Source organism: Saimiri boliviensis, chromosome 16, assembly GCF_048565385.1.
Source record: "Saimiri boliviensis isolate mSaiBol1 chromosome 16, mSaiBol1.pri, whole genome shotgun sequence".
Taxonomy (NCBI): Eukaryota; Metazoa; Chordata; class Mammalia; order Primates; family Cebidae; genus Saimiri; species Saimiri boliviensis.
In genome coordinates this window covers 778,066-804,171 of record NC_133464.1, presented here as the reverse complement: position 1 = coordinate 804,171, position 26,106 = coordinate 778,066, and the positions used below count along the sequence as shown (strand labels likewise).

General features: G+C 51.5%; 1 protein-coding gene across 5 annotated transcripts in view; it reads left to right on the top strand.

Moving 5' to 3' along the window:
- Positions 1-5,700: 5,700 nt before the first annotated feature.
- Positions 5,701-26,106, top strand: part of TFDP1 (transcription factor Dp-1) — a 58,858-nt gene continuing 38,452 nt past the window's right edge. The window contains exons 1-2 of one of the 5 annotated variants that reach the window (XM_074387396.1): positions 5,701-5,757; positions 6,792-6,867. In XM_074387396.1, the coding sequence (XP_074243497.1) occupies positions 6,856-6,867 (12 nt within the window). In that variant the 5' untranslated portion in view covers positions 5,701-5,757; positions 6,792-6,855. The other 4 variants (XM_074387395.1, XM_074387397.1, XM_074387394.1 and 1 more) reach the window with 4 other exon arrangements.

Here is a 26,106-nt window from a genome sequence, read left to right as displayed (position 1 = left end):
TTTAAAATATCACTCTGCTGAATAGATAACAGATTAGACTAGACAAGATTGGATGAAAGGAGTGATTTTTTTTTTTTTTTTTTTTTTTTTTGAGACGGAGTTTCGCTCTTGTTACCCAGGCTGGAGTGCAATGGCGCGATCTCGGCTCACCGGAACCTCCGCCTCCTGGGTTCAGGCAATTCTCCTGCCTCAGCCTCCTGAGTAGCTGGGATTACAGGCACGCACCACCATGCCCAGCTAATTTTTTGTATCTTTAGTAGAGACGGGGTTTCACCATGTTGACCAGGATGGTCTCGATCTCTTGACCTTGTGATCCACCCGCCTCAGCCTCCCGAAGTGCTGGGATTACAGGCTTGAGCCACTGCGCCCGGCAAAAGGAGTGATTTTTATAGTCCTCAATGGAGGGGATGCTATCTTGGTCGGGGTAGTGGCAGAGGAGATGGAAAAACATAGAGGAACTAAAGATATGTCAAGTTGGTGAGTGGTTGTAGTGAGTGAGGGCAAATGAAGTATTTGGCTTCTAGGTTTCCATATGAACAACTAGGTGGATGTCTTAGTCTGTTTGGGCTGCCTATAAACAGCAGAAATTTACGTCTGATGAGGGATGAGGGTCTTACTTGCTGGTTCATGGACAGCCATCTTTCTGCTACATCCTCACATATTGGAAGGGGCAAAATGGTTCCTCTTGGGCCTCTTTTATTAGGCTTGCACATTGCAGCCTGTTGCCCCCCAGGCAGCTCCCTGTGTTTAGGAAATCCACCTAAACACAGTGGGAGGCAGGTGCCCACTCCCACTGTTGAAGATGCACTGTTACTTTGCTGCCATCCAGGGTGGGAAAGCTAGGGGCTGGAGGACGCACAGCCCCTGGAAGGCTCCCAGGCAGGACGTGAGTCTGGAGCACAGTGCTCCGATGAGATCTGGCAGAGGCTCATTCTAGCGTCTGTTCAGTGTCCTGGCTCTGTCTGGTCTGGCTGCTTGGTTCTTGCTTGCATTCTTTCTTTCTTTCTTTCTTTTTTTCTTTTTGAGATGGAGTCTTGCTCTGTCGCCCACGCTGGAGTGAAGTGGCACAATCTTGGCTCACTGCAACCTCTGCCTCCCAGGTTCAAGTGATTCTCTTGCCTTAACCTCCAGTATAGCTGGGATTACAAGTGCCCACCACCAGGCCTGGCTAATTATTTTGTATTTTTAGTAGAGACAGGGTTTCACCGTGTTGGCCGGGCTGGTCTTGAACTACTGACTTCAAGTGATCTGCCCGCCTTGGCCTCCCAGTTTTGGGGTTACAGGCATGAGCCACTGTACCCGGTCTGCCTGGCACCCCGATTAGCAGTGATCCTGCAGCCGCTTTTAGCTCATGCTGGCCACGGTTCATCTGCATCAGGCCCCTTGGTTCTTCATCTTCTAACTGATGTCTTCCTCTAACTGATCCTCCTCACCTCTCTGAAACATGAGTCTCTTCATCAATCAGAAGACTGCCAGTTGTCTCCCAATATCTGTTCTCCACATTATTCGTTTGTAGATCTTTAAATGCTTAGGCAGTCATATGGCCCAGGGTATGACTCTATTTCCAGTATCTTACCGGCCAGTGTGGCCATGGGCTAAGTTCTGGACAATGGGACAAAATGCTAAGAGCATTTTCCAAAACTGGTCTGTTGTTTGTCCACGTGCATGCATACACACACACACACACACACACACACACACACACTCAGACACACCCAGACACACCTGTGCATATTCTCAGCTGGTCATAGTCTCTTAATTGTCAACTTCTCCATGAAGTGATGTTGTGTGTGGGGAGAAATCATTGTTCCATGCTTCCATACCTGCTTCCCAATCATGAATATGAGCTTGTCCCACTAGGTCACATCCATTATAATTGCAGGTGCATCTAAGTCTCCTGTTTGACTCTGGGCAGTCTCTTATTAATCTGTATAATATCAGCACTGAGCGTTGTGTCTCACACTTAGTAGGAGCTCAGAAATGCTTGGGGAGGGAGGAACGCAGGGAAGGCAAGGCTTTTGAAACTGTGGTTTGTCTTCTTATTAACAAACTGTATTTTTATCCACTTATTTCTCAGTTAAAGGAATTTGCACATCACAGAGGTTAAGATCACTTATTCACAGTGATGTGACACCCCTTCATCTAAGCTTTCTAGTGTGCAGTGAACGGCTAAGATCCTCCTGGTGAATCCATAAGAGGAGTGGGCAGGCAGCAGAGAAATGCCCAAAGGTACTCAAGTGCACGTGAGGCCACATTTCTCAAATTATTCTATAGGCTCCTGGTACTGGCTTCACCTTGGGCTGATGATAAATGGGTGCTGTGGGGGAAGGAGACAATGCTAGGAGATCATGGATCTTTCAACCTGAAATGGAACTCCACAGAAGCACATCACTTGACATCATCTTAGCCAGAGTGAAGCAAGCTGCAGGGCAGGGACACTTCAGGAGAATTGTGTAGTCAACGGCCAAGGTGCCAAGAGGGTCTCTCATCACAAAAGCCAGAGAAGATTCCAGATCAAAGCAAGGTAACACGTCTAAGGAGTAGGCAGGGATATTTGGGTAAATTAGACTTTCATAAATTTGGTGATAGGATCCTCTAGAATTTGTCAGATCCAAGGGGTGATTTTGAAACAACTGTGGCTTCAGACTATAAATGAATGTGACAGTCTTTAAGACAGAAATAATATTATAGCTCTAATTTGGCAGGACCACAAGTGACCTTCCTTCCAAGAGGGAGAACTTGGGATCTGACCAGGAATTTCAAAAAGGAGTAATAATGCAGGAAAGAGTAGAAGAGAGACAAAAATGTCTTTGTGTCTAAGGGGTGTGGGGGCTTAGGAGTGGTGGTCTGCAGAGCAAAGGAGAGCTACGCGGGACAGGCCAGGAGGCTGGGAAAACACACAGATGTTCCTGTATTTTATGATACATTCTAGAGATGACTTTATTGACATTTTACCAAAGATCAAGAAAATGCCGTTTGCCCATATCCAGGAATATCTTTTTTTAAAACTCTCCCCATAAATTACGTGAGTCCCCATCCCCTCCTTGTCCTCCCACCGAAGGTCTCTTGTCTTGGTGATGGAAGGCAGAAAATAGGACATGGTTGGAGAAAACACCAATGTCATTGAGGAGGGAAACAAAAGACAATCTGAATATGTAATGAGCAGATTTAAAATGAAAACCGGATTAGAAAGTTCTCTCTCTCTGAAAGAGGACAGTTTAATGGGAGTGTGGAATTGGCAGGGAGACTTTGCACCATGCCTGGAGACTGGAGCAGACACACACAGAGCTTTTGGGAGATGAAGACTATTCCTGGGAAGGACACATTCACATCTAGTAAAACACAGCACAGGCCATTTCCATGTCATATTTGGGACGGTAGCTGAATCTAGTGCCGGCATGCACAAAACAAGACAGTTGGCCCCAGCCATAGGGCTGAACCCAGCCTCTGGAATGTGGTGCAAATCAACACCTGAATGAGTGCATCACTAAAAGTACCTGGTCTTCTCGACAGCCCAAGCTCCTGAGATAAAGAGAGGCCAAAGGCTTAGATAAATTCCGAGGGTTATGGGCTTACTTAGGAAGTTTGCATTTCAGCAACCCAACTGAGAGATTGCAAGGCGAGGCAGTGGCTAAAAATATTTGGATCATCAACCAAAAATTTTAGAGGGAATTCTGTTAACTTTTGTTAACAGAAATGAGGGCTTTCTGTGGAATATGTGGCTATGGGGAGACAAAAGGGAGTAACTTTTTGCCCTTAAGCTACACAGAGCCCCATGAGCATTCATTGCTGTAGCACCTCGTGTGCGTTGAGTATCTCAGTACAGTGATTTTTGTGCAGAAGTTTATTTCAATAATGTTAGTTATCAACAATATAAACATCGTTGAATTATCAAAATCCTGAATTTTGTGGGGAAGAAGTTTTTTTTGAGATGGAGTCTCACTCTGTAGTCCAGACTGGAGTGCAGTGGCGTGATCTTGGCTCACTGCAACCTCCACCTCCTGGGTCCCGGTTCAAGCAATTCTACCTCAGCCTCCCAAGTAGCTGGGATTACAGGCACGAGCCACCATGTCCAGCTAATTTTTGTATTTTTTTTAGTAGAGATGGGGTTTCACCATGTTGACCAGTCTGGTCTTGAACTCCTAACCTCCCAAAGTGTTGGGCTTATAGGCATGAGCCACTGTGCTGGCCAGGAAGAGGTTTGAGACCCCAATCTTGGACCCTACATGTGTATCCTCCTAACCAGAGCCCCCAGGTCTCAGGAAGGCCCCTGAAGTCGGGAGGGTGTCACTGCTGCCATCAAAGCTCCACTATTGAAATTTAGGAACACACAGAGTTCCTGTGAAAGAGAAGGAATGGAACTAGGAAGATAGGGCCATTTGAGGAAGATCAGTGTTCTCTAACTACCTATTTGTGTGAACCAGCCCGTAGGAAGTGAGCGTTTCTGGTAGCCTTCAAAGAAACGTGTGCTAATTTATAAGCAGTTTAAGCCAGGTGACCACGGCTTACAGGGGGTGCAGCGTTGCCTGAGGGGCAGGAGTGGCCAAAATCAGCATAAAACATGCAAAGTGGGCTTCCCTGTAATAATACGTGGCACAGGCAGACAGGCCTTTCGGTCAGCTCCTCCAGGCCTCCGTGGATACTAATTACGCTCCGGGATCCTCAAGTCCTCCGTAGATGTTCACTAAGTTCGGTACACAGCAGTCTCTGCCACCCGCTGTGGACCTGAACTTCGGACTCTTCTCTGGCCTCGCCCGCCCTTGGCTGGGGTGCTGGGGCCTGGCCCTAGGGGCGGGGCCCTCCAGGGTGGATAAAGTCTCCAGGGCTTGGGGAGCACCAGGCTCGCAATGCAGTGAAACTGTTTCTGCAGTTTTCCTTTCCCTGCTTTCCCTCCAGAGTCCCGGGCCAGGTTGCTTCCAGCGGGCACCGAGGACGCCAGAATTGTTGGGAATCTGGGCGGAGGCTGGGCATGGGCTTGGAGGCCCTACTGGGTCCAGCAGAGGCAGTGGCCTCTGTGCCACGCACGCACACACACCTCCTCTCCTCCGTGTGTCCACATACACACGTCTGTGCACACACCTACTCTCCATACATGCACAGCCCCACACAGTCTGCCCTTTATGTGCACACACACTCCATACCTACAGGCACGCACACACCTAACCCCTGCTCTTCCCAGTGCACACACCAGTCCCTGCTCCCCCACCACACACAGTCGTGCACGCATTCACACCTAACACACCCAGCCCCCCACCTGCTGCCCCATGTGCACACACAATCGTGCACACAGCCGGCTCCGCTCCCCCACGTGTACACACATGCACACACCAGTCCCCGCTCCCCCACGTGTGCACACACGTGCACACGCCAGTCCCCGCTCTCCCACGTGCGCACACACACTCTTGCACACAACCGACCACCTCTTTCTCCCGACACACATCGTCACAGGCGCGCACAAACGCGGCCCCTTGGCCTCCGAGCGCACGCCGCGCGCGCGCACGGCCTGTTTCAGCGCAGGCCCCGGCTCCATCTCCGCACGCGCACGCGCACACACGGACACGCGCGCACGGCCCCTCCCCGCTCCCCCAGGGCGCGCTGCACTGGCGGGAGGAGCGGGAGACAAGAGGAGCCGCAGAGGAGGAGGAGGAGGGCGCCGAAGGCGCGAAAAGGCGCGCAGGCGCGCTGTGCGGAGCGGGCCCGCCGCCGCCCACGTCACCGCGCCGCGCGCACGTCACGCCGGCCCGACGCTCGGCCAGGGTGAGCCCCGCGTCCCGGCGCCACTCGGCCCAGGGCAGGGACCCCGCCACGGCCGGGACCGCCCGGTCTGGCCCCCGCCCGCGCCTCCCCGCGCCGCCCGGCGCCCCGCGCCGCGCCCTCCCCACGCCCGCGCCCGCGCGGCCAGACCGGGCAGCCAGGTGCGGGCGGGCAGGGGATGCCGCGGGAGCCGCGGGCGGGGGCCGGGGGCGCGAGCGGGACCCCCGGCCGCCCCATCCCTTGCCCTCGCTGTGTGTAGTCGCCGCGCGGCCCCGACCCGCGCCCTCCCGCGCTCCGCGCGCTCCTGTGCCCCGGAGACCCCGCGTGCTCGGCGCTAGTTGGGGGTCCCCAGGTGACCGCGGGTCGGGGGGTCCCTGGGCCCGGCCCTCCCGGCCGACGGCAGCGCCCGTGCCCCGCGCCAGAGGTGGGACCGGGGCCGGAGCCGGGGGCAGGGTCGGCCGGAGCGCGCAGGGCGGGGGAGGGGAGGCCGCCCCGCGGGGACCCGGTTCCGGCGCGCGCGGGAGGCGCCTCGTGCGGAGGCGGCCCGAGGCCTAGTGACAGGCGCGCGGCGCGGACCCCGGAAGCCCACCTGTCAGAGTTACCGGTCAGCCGGGCGGGCGCCGCCGGGGTCTGGGTGGACGCCGCGAGCCTGCACGTTGCGCCGGGACCCCGGGGCTGCGCCCAGGTGGGTGGCGGGGGCCCCCCCTGCAGCGGCGGGAGGGAGGCGCTGCGCCCTGGCTGCCGGGGCTCGGCCCCACCCTCGGCCGCTGGGCGGGCAGTCGGGGACCTGGGGGTCGTGGTGGTGGCCATGCGGGCCCTCGGGCCACTTTTCCCTCGGGGGTATTTCCGTCTGGCCAGGTGGCTTAAAATTGAGTGTGGGAGTTGTTTGGCCAGCTTCGCTCCCGGGATGGAGGGCGCCTTTGGGAAGGAAGGTCCACGTTTTCTTTGAGATGTGTTATTTTTTTAAACTTCTTTTTCATTCTTACTTATTTCTCGTTTTTCCTTCCTTTTTTTTTTTTTTTTTTTTATTTTACCAGAAAAATCATTTTTCTTCTCTGGGAGGGTGAACATTTATAGCATTGATTTCCCGGATCTGGTAACATGGCAAAAGATGTAAGTATGTTTGCTTCATGCTCCACACGAATGTTTGCTTCGCACTAAATTCTTTGTAGTTTGCTGCCTTTATTTCAGAATGATAACACATAAGCTACAGTAGTGTTTATTTTCAGACTTTTAAAGCGTCTGAAGCGGGATGAAGGTGAAAGATGGAAGGATCTGATCTCTGAAGCTGTGCTCACCACCGGCTAGTTGTGGTCTTGGATACCACACTGTGCAGTTGGGTAGTGCCTTCTTTTTGCTTATCTTTAACGACCGTTAATAATTTTGAATAAACTCCTTAGTTAAATGAGGTGGAGGGCATTGTATCCCCACAGCGAATTCCCCATTTCTTGGGGGGCTTCCACATGAGACGAGGGGTGAGGCCAGCGCTCGGGACGTAGCCACCTGCTGGCACCTGTCTTCCTGTGGAGGAAGTTAATTCCACTTGGGTGGACCAAGTGCTAAGCACTTTTGTGACCACTTTCTCAGAAGGATGAGATTTGGTGACTCATGAAATCTGGTAAAAAATGGTAGCCTGTTTTGTATTTGTCATGAAACTATAGAATATTTTGAATAATTTTTTAAACTTGTGTGGGGAAAGAGGCTTTTAAGGCCAGAAATGTAGTCAGTTTTATTGTTGTGCAGTTATTTTCCATGCTTTGTAATGTCAGTCACTGAAACAGCTGGATTTGTTAGTGTTTTCCACCACGCATCACTCTGTAACTGTTGAGTGAAAGGGACTGTTGATGTGTTTACCTACTTACCATACAGAGTTGGAAACAGGCCACACGTGCTGCCTCTGCCTGAGATACAGCGAAAATGCATCCAGAGTGTGGAGCCCTCCATGGGCGCAGAGGTTTCAGCGGTCCCTGCAGGATCTTGGGGGGCACCTGCCCTCCTTGACCTACCACCACACATGTCACACAGTGTCCCTGGCTTTAAGCACTGGGGTCTGCTTTAGAGAGCGTGTATGAGCACCCCGGTAAACCCAGTGTGGGTTTTTGAAGTCTCTTGTATCCTCTCCACTGTGCTTGTTGTACCACGCCCTGACCTCGTGTAAGCACGCACTCCAAATGCCAGACGTGGGCATGTGCTCCACGTGCAGCCATGTTCATTACGTCTCCTCACGGTGAGGAGCTGGGCCTAGGGCCTTGGTTAGAGCACGCTTCTGGTGTTGTGTGGTTTCCTCTGTGGTTTCCTGAAATGGTTCTCAAACACACTTTGATACATAACGGATGGTGTCTCCAGGGCCCTCTTTTCATCCCCCCTTGATTTCATTGGCACTGTCTGTAAGCAGTATGTGTTGAAGGCTGGGGGTGGAGAGCGTACAGAAAGGTGTTGAGGCTCTGCAGGACCCTGATGCCCCATCCAGTGTGGGCATCTGAGATGCAGCATTTGCCAAGGGCTGCTTAGGCACAGGGTGGGGGCTCACCTAACCCTCAAGGGTTGTGATCTGGAGAGTAGGATTCTACAGCTGGTGAGGCCTCCTTCCCTGTTCAAAGCCTGGGAGTGGTCAGGAGTGCTGTGTCCGGCTGGGAAGGGAGGTTGTGGGCAAGTCAATGAATTTGATGTTTTCTCTAGCGTTTTTGTTTTTTTTTTAACAGTTCCTGTCTCCCAAGCTGGAGTGCAGTGGCGCAATTTTGGCGCACCACAACCTCTGCCTCCTGGGCAACAATCCTCCCACCTCAGCCTCCCAAGAAGCCAGGATTACATGTGTGTGCCACCATGCCTGGTAAATTTTTTTGTGTTTTTAGTAAACACAGGGTTTCACCATGTTGGCCAGGCTGGTCTCAAACTCCTGACCTCAATGATCCACCTGCCTTGGCCTCCCAAAGTGCTGCAATTACAGTTGTGAGCCACCACGCCCAGCCTAGCTAACTCTTTTTTAAGTACAGTAGTGGTGTGATATTCCAGTTTTGGAAAGATGATGTTGGCAGCTTTTGCACAAGGGAATGTAGATCACCAGTTAGGTTTTTGTTTGTTTGTTTGTTTTGAGACGGAGTTTCACTCTTGTTGCTCAGGCTGGAGTGCGATGGCTTGACCTCTGCTCACTACAGCCTCCCCCGCTTGGGTTCAAGCTGTTCTCCTCAGCCTCGAGGGTAGCTGTGACACTTGGGTTTAAGGGGGCAGGCCTCCAGCTTCTGAGAGCCCTGGGGCCTCTGCGAAGGGCCGTAAGCAGTCATGGGATTCAGGGAGCTGGAGCTAGGCCCTGGTGGCCACCATGGAGGAGGAGAAACCAGGACACCCAAGACCTGCGACTGGAAGGTTCTGGAGAGAAGACGAGAAAAACAACCCAGGAGTTTCCAACCTCAAGTAGGGCACAGGGAGACAAGGAGATGGGAAATGGCTCCTTGTGAATAATGGGTAGAGAGAAGAGGATGAGGTCAGTCCTCCGGGGGTGTCATCTTCGAACAGCATTTGACAGGCAGTGGGTGTGAAGGTCTACATGGCAAGGAGCTACACATGAGGAGCGAGGTGCTTTGAGAGGTTTGTAGTGTGTAGGAAATGACTGCAGAGCAGTGAGGACAGTGATCATTGATTGTGCAGTAGGTGGAGAGCGAGTGGTGGTGGATTAGGTGGAGAGTGAGTGGTGGTGGTGGAGTGTGTGGAGAGTGAGGGGGGGTGGATTAGGTGGAGGGTGTGTGGTGGTGGTGGAGTGTGTGGAGAGTGACTGGTGTTGGAGTAGGTGAGAGTGAGTGGTGGTGGTGGATTAGGTGCCGAGTGAGTGGGGCTGGATTAGGTAGAGGGTGTGTGGTGGTGGTGGAGTGGGTGCCGAGTGAGTAGGGGTGGTGGAGTGGGTGCCGAGTGAGTGGGGGTGGTGGAGTGGGCGGAGAGTGAGTGGGGGTGGTGGATTAGGTGCAGAGTGAGTGGGGCTGGATTAGGTGGAGGGTGTGTGGTGGTAGTGGAGTGGGTGATTTACGGTCACAGGAGGTGGAAACAGCCAGGAAGGTAGGTGCCTTTCATGTTCTCTCAGAGGGCCGAGCTGGAGAAATGGTTAGAAGGATTAGATTTCTGCTCTCTTGCCCAGGTATTTGTTTTTTATTTTATTTATTTAAATTACATTGGTAAATTCAGGTGGAGTATTTCTTTATACTTTGATGATTGGGAGAATGTGGAGAACAGGAGTCAGCTTCCAGACAGCCACCTGGCTGGTGCCAGGAACCCGAGGCCTAGTCCTGCTTGGCAGGAGTGCTGGCATGACGTGGGTCACTTACAGAAATCTGTTACGAAGACGATGGGCTGCACTGGCACTTTGGGAAGGATTTCCTTGCTGTGGGGACTGTTTCCATGCCTGGCCCACCCAGTTTGTGACAGCCTGGGGTGCAGTCTTGTCTTATATTTGGAGACGTCTTGCGAGGTCCATACAGATTCTTTGAGTTTCTGAACTATCCTTGAAACGTCTTCGGCCCTCCCCTTCAGGGCCTAGAGAGGCTGACCTCCGCCGGTGCTTCCGAGCAGGATGCCTGTGACCCGCAGGTCTGTGGGCTCCTATTGCAGGTCTGGCCTCTGCTCGGGAACCGTTCTCAGATTAGTCTTGGAAGGTGCTTTGGCGCCTCCTGTAGAGTTGGGCAGGCCATAGGCACGAGTCACTCCTGCTGCAGGGGTCCAGGCTGTTCTAGAGCTTGGCTGGCAGGGCCCTCGGGTGAGGGAGTGTGGCCTGGCACTGGCTTCTCGGCCTGCAGCCACGTTTCCTGCCTGCCCAGGCAGCATGACCCTTGGTGGGATCAGGCAGGGCTGTGCCTCTCCTCTCCCTACCTCGGAAGATCCTGTCCTCACACACGGTTGTCCAGTGTCGTGAAGGTTTGTGAGTGGGAAGGCAGGTATATGATGAATTCATCAGACATGACAGGGATGCTTCTGTTGTGAGACATTGGGGTGTAGCCCATGTGGGGCTGTTTCTGGGGTCCTGTTTGCCTCTCCAAGCTCTTCCTGCTGTTCGTAGGTAGGAGGGTGCAGGGGATCTGAACCTGCTCTTGGACTGTGCGGGAACTTGGATCTGTGCAGAGAATGTGGCTGTGGACATCACTGCCCGGCATTCATTGCATTGGTTGTGAAAGCCGTCCTGTGGGGCCTGTTTGTGTCCTGTCAGTTTATGGGGAGATCCTGAAATTGAGAGCTGGGAACCAAATGAGTGGGTCCCACCATGGAGGCGTTTGAGTGATGCTGTCACGAGGCCTCACTTATGCCAAGAGGGGACCAGTGAGGGTCTCCAAGGGTCTATGCACCAGGTGTCCTTTTACAGACCTGGACGATGACATTCGGGCCTGAGGAGGTGAACCTGTTGCAGGAACAAGCTGCTGTTTCCTTCAGTGTTTGAGGAAGTGAGTTCTGGGAGCAGGATTCAGCCACTCAGGCCTTCTGCATAAAGAAACAGCTTTACATTCGAGGTTCAGAGGTTGTCAGTTTAGCCCCCTCAGGTTTAAGTGTTGAAGAAATGTAGGATGACATGCCTGTTTTTACAACAGCCTTTTTTTATTTCAGTATTATTATTACTACTTTTGAGACACAGTTTCACTCTTGTTGCCCAGGCCAGAGTGCAATGACAAGATCTCAGCTCACTGCAACCTCTGCCTCCCAGGTTCAAGCAATTCTCCTGCTTCAGCCTCCCGAGTGGCTGGTATTACAGGAATGTGCCACCACACCCAGCTAATTTTTTGTATTTTTAGTAGAGACAGGGTTTCTCCATTTTGGCTAGGCTGGTCTCAAACTCCCAACCTCAGGTGATCTGCCCACCTCGGCCTCCCAAAGTGATGAGATTACAGGCATGAGCCACTGAGCCCAGCTAGTATTATTGTTTTTCCTACGTAGGATGAAGTTAGAGAAACTCTGAAAGGATACTAAAAATTAGAAAATAATAGGTTAATTAAAAGTTTTGCCCCAGCCGTGCATGGTGGCTCATGCCATAATCTCAGCACTTTCGGAGGCCAAGGCAGGAGATCACTTGAGGTTAGGAGTTGGAGACCAACCTGGCCAATGTGAAGCCCTGTTTCTACTAAACATAAAAAATTAGCTGGGTGTGGTGGTGGGTGCCTGTAGTCCCAGCTACTCAGGAGGCTGAGGCAGGAGAATTGCTTGAACCTGGGAGGTGGAGGCTGCAGTTAGCCAAGATCACGCCATTGTACTCCAGCCTGAGCAACAGAGCAAGACTTTGTCTCAAAAATAAAAAAAGAAAAGTTAGGGCATTTTGGGTTTTTTTTTTTTTTTTTTTTTTGAGACGGAGCTTCGCTCTTGTTACCCAGGCTGGAGTGCAATGGCGCGATCTCGGCTCACCACAACCTCCACCTCCTGGGTTCAAGCAATTCTCCTGCCTCAGCCTCCTGAGTAGCTGGGATTACAGGCATGTGCCACCATGCCCAGCTAATTTTTTTTGTGTTTTTAGTAGAGACGATGTTTCACCATGTTGACCAGGATAGTCTCGATCTCTTGACCTCATGATCCACCCGCCTTGGCCTCCCAAAGTACTGGGATTATAGGCATGAGCCACTGCACCTGGCTCTGGCATCTTGCTTTAAAAGAGGTATTATGGGAACATCTGGTATAAAATTCAAAAGGTAAAAAGGATATCTTTTTCTTACGTAATCAGCTCTTTGTTAGCTCCTTACTTCTGGTATTTGGAATAAATCTCTGGAGTTCACTGTATAAGAATTAGAAACGTCACCTTTGATGCACAGCTTGACTTGCAGTAGAACTGTTAGGTGCTCTTTAGGGGATGCTAAAAACTTTTCACTCTTGGTATTTTCATTAAAAATATTTTGTTGTGGCTGGGTGCGGTGGCTCAAGCCTGTAATCCCAGCACTTTGGGAGGCCGAGGCAGGTGAATCACGAGGTCAAGAGATCGAGACCATCCTGGTCAACATGGTGAAACCCCGTCTCTACTAAAAATACAAAACATTAGCTGGGCATGGTGGCACGTGCCTGTAATCCCAGCTACTCAGGAGGCTGAGGCAGGAGAAATGCCTGAACCCAGGAGGCGGAGGTTGCGGTGAGCCGAGATCGCGCCATTGCACTCCAGCCTGGGTAACAAGAGCGAAACTCCGTCTCAAAAAAAAAAAAATATATTTTGTTGTAGAACAGTTAGAAAATCCAGATTTGAGGTGATGTTTAGCTTGACTTCCAGTGTGGCTTTCTGCTGTTTGCCATAAGGGACCAGAGTTCTAAGTTTTGCACAGAGTGGAGACCTGGCTGCAGTGGGTGGCTTAAACTACACATGGGGATGGATCTATGGGGGGAAGGGCGGGTGTCAGCATCGCTGAATTAGACGATTCCCCCCACACCAGGTGTTTTCTTACTCACATGATTCTGGTTGGTTGAGTGCTGGCCATGCACTGCTTTCTGTATCTTTGTGTGTAGTGCAGGCCTGGAAAAGCGACCGCTGTTCCTACATATTTGCCAGGTGGCTGAGATTCCCGCAGCACCCTGACTCAGCGTCAGGGCGCCTGTGCGGGTGCTGACGATGGCTTTTAAGTTGTCGCACAGTTTATAGGCTCTATTCACACGTGCTGCAGGTAATTTTGAGACTCAGGGATGAAGAGTTTTGTTGTCTCTTCCTGTCAAAGTCTTTTGTCTGTTATGTGAATCCAATTTTTTTTTTGAGACAGAGTTTCACTCTTGTTGCCCAGGCTGGAATGCAATGGCATGCTCTCGGCTCACTGCAACCTTTGCTTCCTGGGTTCAAGCGATCCTCTTGCTTCAGCCTCCTGAGTAGCTGGGATTACGGGCATATACCACTGCGCCTGGCATATTTTTAGTAGAGGTGATGTTTCTCCATGTTGGTCAGTCTGGTCTCGAACTCTTGACCTCAGGTGATCCACCTGCCTTGGCCTCCCAAAGTGCTGGGATTACAGGTGTGAGCCACTATGCCCGGCCGTGAATCCTGTTTTCACATGGTCCAGTTTCTAAGGGATTCTGGTGTGATGAATGAAACCCTTGTGTGTCTGTGGCTGTGAGATGCAGTATCTTAACACAGGTGCTTACCCTGTGCACCCTGGTGTCCTATTCAGGAACATTGCATCATCAGGGTCTGAGGAAAAGAGACAGTATGATCCACTCAGATGGATGGGGAAGCAGGAGGGGATCAGAAACCTGAATGGGTCAGCCCAGAATCCAGCATTGCCAGCCCAGCCTGTCCCTGGCTCTCCCCTTCTGCTCAGGTGACAGCTGTGGTGTGCGCAGGTCTTCAGCCCTGCCCAGGTGACAGCTGTGGTGTGTGCAGGTCTTCAGCCCTGCCCAGGTGACAGAGATGGTGTGTGCTGCTCATCTGTGCCCAGGTGACAGGTGTGCTGTGTGTGGGTCCTCAGCCCTGCCCAGGTGACAGGTGTGGTGTGCATAGGCCCTCAGTCTTGCCCAGGTGACAGATGTGGTGTGTGCGGGTCCTCAGTCCTGCCCAGGTGACAAGTGTGGTGTGCGCAGGTCCTGAGCCCTGCCCAGGTGACAAGTGTGGTATGTGCGGGCCCTCAGCCCTGCGCAGGTGACAGGTGTGGTGTGTGCGGGTCCTCAGCCCTGCCCAGGTGACAGGTGTGGTGTGCACGGTCCCTCAGCCCTGCCCAGGTGACAGGTGTGTGTGTGGGTCCTCAGCCCTACCCAGGTGACAGGTGTGCTGTGCACAGGTCCTCAGCCCTGCCCAGGTGACAGGTGTGGTGTGTGCGGGTCCTCAGCCCTGCCCAGGTGACAGGTGTGGTATGCATGGGTCCCCAGCCCTGCCCAGGTGACAGGTGTGGTGTGCATAGGTCCTCATCTGTGTCTAGGTGACAGGTGTGGTGTGCGCGGGTCCTCAGCCCTGCCCAGGTGACAGATGTGGTGTGCATAGGTCCTCATCTGTGTCTAGGTGACAGGTGTGGTGTGCACGGGCCCTCAGCCCTGCCCAGGTGACAGGTGTGGTGTGCATAGGTCCTCATCTGTGTCTAGGTGACAGGTGTGGTGTGCAGGGGCCCTCAGCCCTGCCCAGGTGACAGGTGTGGTGTGCATAGGTCCTCATCTTTGCCCAGGTGACAGGTGTGGTGTGCGTGGGTCCTCAGCTCTTCCCAGGTGACAGGTGGGGTATGTGTGGGTCCTCAGCCCTGTCCAGGTGACAGGTGTGGTGTGCATGGGTCCTCAGCTCTTCCCAGGTGACAGGTGTGGTGTGCGTGGGTCCTCAGCCCTGCCCAGGTGACAGGTGTGGTGTGCGTGGGTCCTCAGCCCTGCCCAGGTGACAGGTGGGGTGTGTGTGGGTCCTCAGCCCTGTCCAGGTGACAGGTGTGGTGTGCACAGGTCCTCAGCTCTTCCCAGGTGACAGGTGTGGTGTGCGTGGGTCCTCAGCCCTGTCCAGGTGACAGGTGTGCTTTGCACGGGTCGTCATCTGTGCCCAGGTGACAGATGCGGTGTGCACTGGTCCTCAGCCCTGCCCAGGTGACAAGTATGCTATGTTGGGTCCTCAACTCTGCCCAGGTGATAGGTGTGGTGTGCACAGGTCCTCAGCCCTGTGCAGGTGACAGGTGTCCTGTGTGCTAGTGCTCAGCCCTGCCCAGGTGACAGGTCCTGTGTGCTGGTCCTCAGTTGTGCCCAGGTGACAGGTCCTGTGTGCTGGTCCTCAGCCCTGCCCAGGTGACAGGTCCTGTGTGCTGATCCTCAGTTGTGCCCAGGTGACAGGTCCTGTGTGCTGGTCCTCTGTTGTGCCCACGCTTAGGCTGTAGCTGCCGCCCATTCCCAGTGGACACGGAATCCTTGTGTTACTGAGTGACCTGCGTGTGCTGGGTGCTGCACCAGCCGGCTTTTCTGTCGAAGTTGCTTTTTAATTGTATCCGTTAAGTAGACTTTCCACAAGAAAAAAGTATGACTTAATAAATAAAAGTTCAAGTAACATTTCTACGAGTACTCTTAGTAGCAGAAAATTTGGAAAAATTCTAGGAAAGCGAAAAGAAGAAAATGAAACTGCATTAATAGGTACGATGAATTGTTAGGATTTCGTAGCATATGCCTGTTGGGTTTCTATTTAGCCATGTGTAATGAAGGCAGCTTTTCCAAGACGGGAGCGTACTGTGCCTTCTGTTTCTAATCTTTTCATGTCAGTATATTGTCAGTGTTTTTCCTGGTCAGTTATTTTTTTCTACCATGTTTTTATCAGCTGTACGTTTATTTGGTATGTTGGGGAGTCATAGATGGTCAGTTACTGAAAAAGTGAAATAATTTAAAAAAGGGAAATAATTTTTAAAAATGCATTAACACATTTTACATTCAGATGAATGTGTATCTGGTCACCAAATCTCTTGGCTCTGGACTAAATGCCTGTTCTTCGAGAGTGGGCCACCTCTTCGAGCCACACCCACGGTACCGGGTTTTTGTTTTTTGTTTTTTGTTTTTTTTTTTGAGACGGAGTTTCACTCTTGTTACCCAGGCTGGAGTGCAATGGCGCGATCTCGGCTCACCGCAACCTCCGCCTCCTGGGTTCAGGCAATTCTCCTGTCTCAGCCTCCTGAGTAGCTGGAATTACAGGCGCATGCCACCATGCCCAGCTAATTTTTTGTATTTTTAGTAGAAACAGAGTTTCACCATGTTGACCAGGATGGTCTCGATCTCTTGACCTCGTCGTGATCTACCTGCCTTGGCCTCCCAAAGTGGTGGGATTACAGACTTGAGCCACCGCGCCTGGCCAATAATCTGTAATTACTTTTTTTCTTTTTTCTTTTTTAAAGACGGGGTTTCACCATGTTGGTCAGGCTGGTCTTGAACTCCCGACCTCAGGTGATCCGCCTGCCTTGGCCTCCAAAGTGTTTGGATTACAGGCATGAGCCACTGTGCCCGGCCCGGGTTTTGATTTCTGTAGATGAGTGGAGAACATGAAAAACATCTCAGGACATGGAATGCAGACTCCTGGGTTGTCTGTGGTTTTCCCAGAATTCTGGTAACAGTGCCGCTGGCATAGAGGGGTGTCTGGAATGAACAAGGCTGAGTCTGAGACAGACGGGCTGAGAGAGTCCTGTCGGCCTGGTGCTTTATGGAGGAGGCAGTGGAGTTAGGAGAGCTCTTCCTGCTGCATGGATGTGCCTCAGGAATTACCCACTTTTCTGTGTTTGGGGATTCCGGTGGTTTCCAGTTAAATCTTCTTAAAGTTGCACAAATCCACAGTGAGCCTTAGGATAACTCCTGGCGGTGAAATTGCCTGTGTGCGTGCACGTCTGTGAGTGCACATGCTGGTCTTTGAGACTTATGCCAGGTCACTTTCAGTGCACAGTGAGGCTTTTTCAGCTGCTGTGTAGTCATTTGCTTCCTCTCCTTGAAAGTATTAATGGCTCAGAGTAATTTGTATGGAACTTATTTTAGACTCTGCTATTTCTTTTGCCTTTCAGAGAAATCAGGGTTTGAGTTAGAGTATCTCATGTCACTACTGTTGATAGAACCTCGATTAATTTTGCGGGAGGCAGAATGAAGAGGGAGATGGCTCTGGTGGGAGTTCAGCCTCTGACTTTGTTTCCATGCCTGAGTTTGAGGATCCCGTTAGAAGTCATACCTTTTACCTGGTTATTGACTCTTAGAGGCCATTCCTGCTTTAGGGCTTTCTTGGACTTGTGGAGTCATTTTTAAGCGTAGACACCTTGTCTGAAACGATGCAGCCTGGGGGACAGATGTCTGCCGTGGTGTCGTACAGGTAGCCTGAGTGGAGCTGGCTGGGGATGACGGGTTCCTTTCGCTTCATGAGACCCCATGTGTCCCCTCCCCCAGTGTGGCCAGGTTGGGGAGCAGGAGCCACACATTTGACAGCCTTATGGGGTGTGTGGCTGCAGAACTGGAAACCCTGGTCCGTAGACTCGTGTGTGGGGGCTCTTCAGGCCGGTGGAATTAACTGGCCATGACGACTTTTGCCTGGACTTCACCTCTTTTTTCTCTAGTAAATGGAAAAGCAGGTCCTGTTGCAGTGGCCGGCCCAAATCCTGTCTGGGGTAGAAGGTTGATCTTAATGCCAGTCCGTGTCTTCAGCATCTGTCCCCCATCCCAGCCCTTGGTTCCAGTGACATTTATCACATGGGAACTGTGATCCCGGAAGTCCTGCTTCGTGGTTTTCGGCTGTTTGTTCCCTGGAGCCCTGTTTTGCGCATTGTTGAGTTAGAAAGGCTGCTGGTGAGAAGGCTGTGCGTTCCCCTCACCCCAGCCTGTCCCGAGCTTGCCTTACGGTGCATCCTCGTGAATGGGTGTCCAACCCTGCCCCTAAGTCTGCTTTGGCTCTGCTGCCTGCCCAGCGCCGTGGTCAGGGTGGGCGCCTGAGGCCTCTGGACACCTGTCGTCTGGCCAGGCTTGCTGTTCCATGTTGACCCCAGGCCACCCTGGGGGAGGGTTTCTGAGAGTGCTGGTGGCTCACTGTGTCCTTGGGTCACTGGTTTTTGTTAAAATGGAAATTTAAATTCTTTGTAAGAAGGGAAAGAGTATAATGTAAAAAGAGAAGAGGTTAGATTAACATACTGTTATTTCTAAAGTTAACTGATAAATAAATAGATGAACAGAGGATGGTCTCCACCTCCTACGGGCTGGCAGTATACTTGGGTGAGGGCTGTGGGGGTGGCTCTTCCCTGAGGCCTCAGGCCTGGACTCCATCGTGCTGTCGGGCAGCACCCTCTGGGACCTGTGTGATGTGTCATGGAGGAAGCTGTGTGGGGCAGGGGTTCCAGGGGCTTGCACGGCTGGGCCTCGCTAGCGCTGCATCCTCAGGTGGGGACTCCTGGCCTCCATGTGCTCTCCTGTCTCCCGTGGGTGGCTGGCTGTCCTCCCTCCAGGGCAGTGAGAGAGAAAGGAGGGCGTCAGTTGCTTGTCACGTTCTGGCTGAACTTGGATGGATTCAAATGAGTGAACTTAAGGCTTTGGTGAAATTAGGAGCACCTCACAGGCCCGGGCCCAGGTAAGACCACTCCTAGCCACGAGGGGCTCATCTGATCAGAGCTGAACAGATGGCCATTGCCACCGGCCCAGTGTGAGGGCTCTGAGCTCAGGACAGCAGCCAGGTACCTTGGGGACCTTGCGGTCCCGGCCTCTGCCCCTGCCCCAGCATTGCACAGAGAGGTCCCGGCTTGCCCTGGGCACTGTTTAGAGTGATCAAGGGGGTGGCCAGAAACAGAGAGGTGGAGTCCCTGAGGCAGCAGGCCTCCTTGCAGACTGTGGCCTCCAGGAGGGCAGTGGGCATGCAGTGTTCAAACACAGCAGTGACTTGGTAAGGAAAGGGCAGTGGAGCCGCTGGCATTTCAGATGAGTCATCATTAAGGGTGCGGAATCCAACTGTTGGGAGGCACCTGCCTGGCCGAGTCCTCATCTGGTCCCTCACTCCCCACAGCCACAGCCCTGGAAAACCCCGTCTGCCAGTTCATACCACACAACCTGGTGCAGGAGGCAGGACACAAGCGCCTGTTTGGCGGCTGTGGAGATGACGTGCGCGTTTTCCAGGCAGTTTTGCGTTTGTGACTGTTGTAGAGTAGAGCATCATTTGGTGTTTGTCCACTGCAAAAGCAGGCTTTAGAGTGGTGGCTGAAAGTCGGTCTGACTATAGATTAGAGCAGCCTTTCCTGGGAGAGAGATGCTGACCTCCACCGATGGGACAGGGAGCTGGGGAGGGTGTGGCGGCGTGGTGGCGGGAAAGCTTCCTCATTTGATGGACGTGGACACTTGGGCTGCCTGGAGGGGTTTGCGTGGAAGTGCCACTCAGGGCTCCCGATGCTGGGGCTGGAGGGGAGGGGGCCAAGGTGTCGCATCCCATTTGATGTGAAAGGGGGTTTTGCCAGTCTTGGAGGAAAGGAAGGCAGTGTGGCCTCCGCTGGCATTGGTGATGCATCTGCCTTCCGGGTGTCCACTCGTGAGTGGATGGGCCCCACCCTTCATCCTTGCTGGGGCTTCAGAATCCACTGGTTTCCTGGAGGTTCTAGTGCCCCCTGAAGCACAGCCCCACCTTCCTAACCTGCCCCTCCTGTGACTCGCATTGTGTGTGAACTTACCTCCTTGCTCCTCAGCTTCCCCTGCCTGATGGCTCTGGGCTTCTCCCTGAGGACCTGGGGTTTGTGTTGCCCACTTGGGTGGAGTCTGTGCCCCGCTTTCCTGGTCATTTAAAATCATGTGGGGCCAGGAGGAGGCATTCTCTGTCCCTGCACAGCTCACATTGTGGCTCTGTGGCCACTGTCCCTCTGCCCCCTCGGGTACTCTGGGTTCCTCTGACCCTTAGGGTGATATTAGGCCCCATCCTCACCCACAGGGACTCATCACCTCTAGACCTTGTTAGGTGTGTGGCTTTTCCCTTAGTTTAGAAAATGAAATAGCCTTATTGCTTTGTTCAGTTGTGAAAATGAAAAGTTTATTTAAAGACTTAAATTTGTGGAAAAGTATCAGAGAGAAAGTAACCAGTCATTTGAAATGACAGTCACAGGGGCTCTGCTGTTAATATTTTTTGGTGATTTTTTGGGGGGATAACCTAGATGTGTGTGTTTAAACATTGCTGTACAGAGTTTTAAATAAATGAACTCATGTTTTGTTCACTGCTATGTTTTACTCAAGTTTGTTCTAGGGTTTTTTTTCATGTCTGTAAATATAAGCAGAGATAATTCTAAAAAGTTTGTGGAACATTTCAGACATGCACAAAGGAGAGAGATTGGGCAGGTGCCTCATCCCCGTGACAGACCTGGGTGACTCCCTGCCTGGCCAGGTTGATCATTAAGTAGTTATTCCGACATGTGTCTCTCATAGATCGTCATTCTCTGTTACTGTCACATAGGCAGCATTTAGATTTCTCAAGTTGTCTCAAATTTGGAAAGTTCGTTTGCTTTGGAGCCTTGCTTCCTTTCAGCAGCTCCTGGAGTCTGGTCTCGATGCCCCCTCACTCACTCCACCCTGATGATGTGCTGCCCTGGCTGAATTTCATCCTTTGAAAGGTGTTGTGTGTTGGGAACCTTTGGGAGTGACTAGGATTGAATGAGGCCACCAGGTTGTAGCCCCTCACCCCGTTGGATCAGCCAGTTTCCAGGTTGAGCGTGCCCTTTTCCCACGTTGTGAAGCCCAGGGAGGAGGTGGTAGGTGCAGCCGGGAAGCTGGCTCTGCCCTGACCTCCAGCTTCCACCTCCAGGACAGCAAGAGGGAACCTTTGCACATAGGGCTCTAGGATTGCAAGAGAGAACCCAGGACTGTGAGAGAGAACCCTTGCATGTAGGGCTCCAGGACTGTGAGAGAGAATCCTTGCACGTAGGGCTGCAAGATCGCAAGAGAAAACTGTTGTATGTAGGGTTCAGGACCGCAAGAACGAACCCAGGACCACGAGAGAGAAACCTTGCACATAGGGCTCCAGGACTGCGAGAGAGAACCCAGGACCATGAGAGAGAACTCCTGTATGTAGGGCTCCAGGACTGCGCGAGAGAACCCAGGACCGTGAGAGAGAACCCCAGACCGTGAGAGAGAACTCCGGACCGTGAGAGAGAACCCAGGACCATGAGACAGAACCCAGGACCGTGAGAGAGAACCCCGGACCGTGAGAGAGAACCCAGGACCATGAGAGAGAACCCAGGACCGTGAGAGAGAACCCAGGACCGTGAGAGAGAACCCCGGACCGTGAGAGAGAACCCAGGACCGTGAGAGAGAACCCCGGACCGTGAGAGAGAACCCAGGACCGTGAGAGAGAACCCCGGACCGTGAGAGAGAACCCAGGACCGTGAGAGAGAACCCCGGACCGTGAGAGAGAACCCCGGACCGTGAGAGAGAACCCCGGACCGTGAGAGAGAACCCAGGACCGTGAGAGAGAACCCAGGACCCTGAGAGAACCGCGGACCGTGATAGAGAATCCCTGTACCTTGGGCCGCAGGACTGCAAGAGAGAACCCTTGTACATTGGGCTGCAGGCTGTGGTGTTTGTTAGTGGATTGGAATGGACTAAGATTTGGCTCACATGTTTAGGTTGCCTGCAGCACTTTGCCTTTATCTAAGCAAGACTGTGATAAATGCATTGACTGGGTTGGGCTTCCAATTACCCACTTAATGGGTTTTTGGAATTGCAGCTGCCCAGGCCGGGATTGAGAATGGGGAAGAAGACCTGGGCGCCGTCAGCCATGGCATCTCTGCCAGCCCAGGAGGGCAGGCTGTTGTTTGCATTTCTCTAAGCACTAATGGGGTAGCTAGAACATCTTGTCTTATGTTTGTTAACAGCTTCGTTAACAGGTGATTTTTCTTTTTCTTACCAGGTGATTGTTTTTTAATCAAGTTCTAATTCTTATCCAAGAACAAGGTGTGAGTCTCCCATTTGGGTAAAGTTTTTCTTTACCTTTAGAAAAATTAGGATCTCTGAAAGTTTTAGTTTTGCAAATACAGATCTTGCTTGTAGGTTTGATCTCAGGGGTTATATATTTTTAAAAATTGTTGCTATCAATGAGTGTTTTTACCTATTGTATTTTCTAACTGGTTGTTATTACTTGTAATGGTCTGTTTTTTCTAGGTTTTTTGTTGTTGTTGTTTTATTTTTCCTATTCATTTTTATTTTTTATTTCCATAGGTTTTTGGGAAACAGGTGGCATTTGGTTACATGAATAAGTTCTTTAGTGGTGATTTCTGAGATTTTGGTGCGCCCGTCACCTGAGTAGTGTACACTGAACACAGTTTTTGTAGTCTTTTATCGCTCACCCCCTCCTACCCTTTACCCTGAGTCTCCAAAGTCCACTGTATCATTCTTACGCCTTTCCATCCTCACAGCTTAGCTCCCATTACTTTTGTTCTTATACTTTCTTTACTTTGCTTGATATTTTTTAGTTTTTCTAGTGTTCTTGTGACTTAAAAAACTTTAGTAAATAATAATACATGAAGTGCAAGAAAGCCTAAAGAACGGTAACTATGTCTACTGTAAAATACACAGATGTGAATTTTGCAGCTGTAAAACACAGGTGCGAAGTATACAGCTCTAAAATACAGGTGTGAAGTATACAGCTGTAAAACAGATGTGAAGTGTACAGCTGTAAAACACAGGTGTGAAGTGTACAGCTGTAAAACACAGGTGTGAAGTGTACAGCTCTAAAACAGGTGTGAACTGTACAGCTCTAAAACAGGTGTGAACTGTACAGCTGTAAAACAGGTGTGAAGTGTACAGCTGTAAAACACAGGTGTGAAGTGTACAGCTCTAAAACAGGTGTGAACTGTACAGCTCTAAAACAGGTGTGAACTGTACAGCTGTAAAACACAGGTGTGAAGTGTACAGCTGTAAAACAGATGTGAAGTGTACAGCTAATTGATTTTAAATATTGCAGGTGGCAACACAGCCATCCAGGAACCTCCCACACACGCCTTGGGGCAACACCGTCCCACCCCCTACCCTTCCACCCCGCCATGATTCTCCTCCTCTTTTGGAGTTGAGTGGTGAGAAGTCAGTTCTGTTGCCAGTTGCAGTGCCTTGTGCTAAGGATACCACTGCAGATGAGTTCTGAAGAACAGACGTTCGCCGTGTCCCAGTTTTGGCAGTTAACAGTTACGACCATTTATAGCTGTGAACATCTTTTGTGGTCTTTGGCGCACATCTATGGAGGATTTGCATGGTTTTGGCCCTGTGGGGTTGCCGAGCTGGGGGCAGACCCACGGGGGCTTGCGCCCACAGCCGTTGGGCAGCAAGGAGTGGTGGCTCCTGGGGTGCTGCTGGGTGCCTGTGGCCTCCACTTGCATTCCTGGTGCCCGGGGGTGCTGTGTGTCTCCCCTGCCTCCGGCTCGCAGAAGGGCCTCTCTGTCTGGATGCTGAGTGATGTCTCCAGTCCACTCTCAGGGGTTTGGCTGCTTGTCTCTCTGTTCCGACTTAAACAGTGCTGCTTCTCTGTTCTGGGCATGGTCCTGGCCTGGGTCTGCGTGTTGCAGGCCTGTCCGCCCTGGGTGCAGCACTCTTGATTTTTTAAATAATAATTATTTTTTTGAGATAAAAATTCTCCCTCTTCACCCAGGCTGGAGTGCAGTGGTGTGATCTCGGCTCACTGCATCCTCTGCCTCCCAGGTTCAAGCTGTTCTCCTGCCGCAGCCTTCCAAACAGCTGGGACTACAGGCGCATACCACCATACCTGGCTAATTTTTGTATTTTTAGTAGAGATGGGCTTTCTCCATGTTGGCCAGGCTGGTCATGAACTCCTGGCCTCAAGTCATCTGCCTGCCTTAGCCTCCCAAAGTGCTGGGATTACAAACATGAGCTGCTGTACCCAGCTGATTTTTTTAAAAAATATATATTTTATTGCATTTTAGGTTTTGGTGTACATGAGAAGAACGGGGAAGATTGTCGCATAGGTTACATATATGGCAATGTGATTTGATGCCTTCCTCCCTATAACCTGTATCTGACATTTCTTCCCATGTTTTCCCTCCCCAACTCTCCACCCCCTCACCGTCCCTCCCCTAGTTCCCCCTACATACCCCAGTGTGTGATGCTCCCCTCCCTGTGTCCATGTGTTCTCATTGTTCAACACCAGCCTATGACTGAGAACATGCGGTGTTTGATTTTCTGTTCTTGTGTCAGTTTGCTGAGAATGATGGTTTCCAGGTTCATCCATGTCCCTACAAAGGACACGAACTCATCGTTTTTGATGGCTGCATAGTATTCCGTGGTGTGTATGTGCCACATTTTCCCTGTCCAGTCTATCATCGATGGGCATTTGGGTTGGTTCCAGGTCTTTGCTATTGTAAACAGTGCTGCAGTGAACACTCGTGTGCATGTGTCTTTATAATAGAACGATTTATAATCCTTTGGATATATACCCAGTCATGGGATTGCTGGGTCCAATGGAATTTCTATTTCTAGGTCCTTGAGGAATCGCCACACTGTCTTCCACAATGTTTGAACTAATTTACACTCCCACCGACAGTGTAAAAGTGTTCCTATTTCTCCACATCCTCTCCAGCATCTGTTGTCTCCAGATTTTTTAATGATCGCCATTCTAACTGGCGTGAGATGGTATCTCAATGTAGTTTTGATTTGCATTTCTCTAATGACCGGTGATGATGAGCATTTTTTCATATGTTTGTTGGCCTCATGTATGTCTTCTTTTGTAAAGTGTCTATTCCTGTCCTTCACCCACTTTTGAATGGGGTTTTTTTTTTCTTGTTTAGTTCTTTGTAGATTCTGGATATAAGTCCTTTGTCAGATGGGTAGATTGCAAAAATTTTTTCCCATTCTGTTGGTTGCTGATTCACTCTTACGATTGTTTCTTTTGCTGTGCAGCCAATTTTTTTTTAATGGCTCCTTTTGATAAGACTTTCACTGCCTTTTTCTCTTTTCTTGGGTGCAAATTTTACATTTCTTAGGCCTTTTAACATCATTGTGTTTGTCTCTTACTGTTACCTGTGCTCCAGACTGGATAGTTTATCTCACTGTGTCTAATGTGCAGTTATTGTATTTTCTGTTCTGGAACTTTGTTTTGGTTTTCAAACCTGAGCTTTAATTTCTTGAGCGTCTGATCAGTTCCTCTGGTGATTTTGCCCCGAGCCTTGTGGGTCTGGCTCCATGCTCTTAGTTTTTGGTCATGACTTGCTCTCTTGTCTGCTTGGGAATTGTCCCGTGGCCTGTTGGGCGTTTATATCGGAAGCCGTGGAGGAAGTACAGGGCCCTTCTCAGCAGCTGGACCACAGGTGGCGGTGTCGGGTCCCTCAGGTCTTGCTGTCTGGGCTTCCTGTTGGGTGAGGATCCGACTCTGAATTTCCAGGTCTCTTCTCAAGGTGTGGCCCTTAGGGGTCCCAGCCCCAGCAGAGGGGTTTTGCCTGAAGCCTTCTTCCTAGGCGGGGGGGTGTCTCAGTGCTAGCCCTGCCTGCCCTTGTCACGGGTTCTCTGATTAGGTTAGACAGAGTCAATGGATTTAAACAGATTTTTTCCGTAGTTGTTTTCTGTAGCAGGCTTGACCTGAGGCTCCTGTCCTGCTCTTCCCAACTGATGCCTTTGCTCGCTTGGACCGTGTTTGTGGATGAGCCTTCGTGCTGCCCCAGGTCTTCTCCAGACGCGAGGTTCTTTTCTGCTGCACCCCTGCTCTGTGGCGGCACCGTGTCCTCTTCCCCTGGGTGGGGCTGTGTTGGCCTCTGTAGCTGAGAAGGGCTGGGGCTGGTGGTCACCTGGCGTCTCCTGCCTGGACTTAGCAACCTGAACCAGCAGCGTCTGTCACCTCCCAGTGTCTGTTAGGAGCCCGTGCCCCCTGTCCAGCCTGTCCTGGGTGGCCCCGGCCTGCAGTGCCCTGAGTGGCTCTGGGCAGGACACTTTCAAATTAACTCACCTGGCTGCTGGTGGGACCTGCTCCTTGTGGGCTGTTAGGGAGGCCATTCT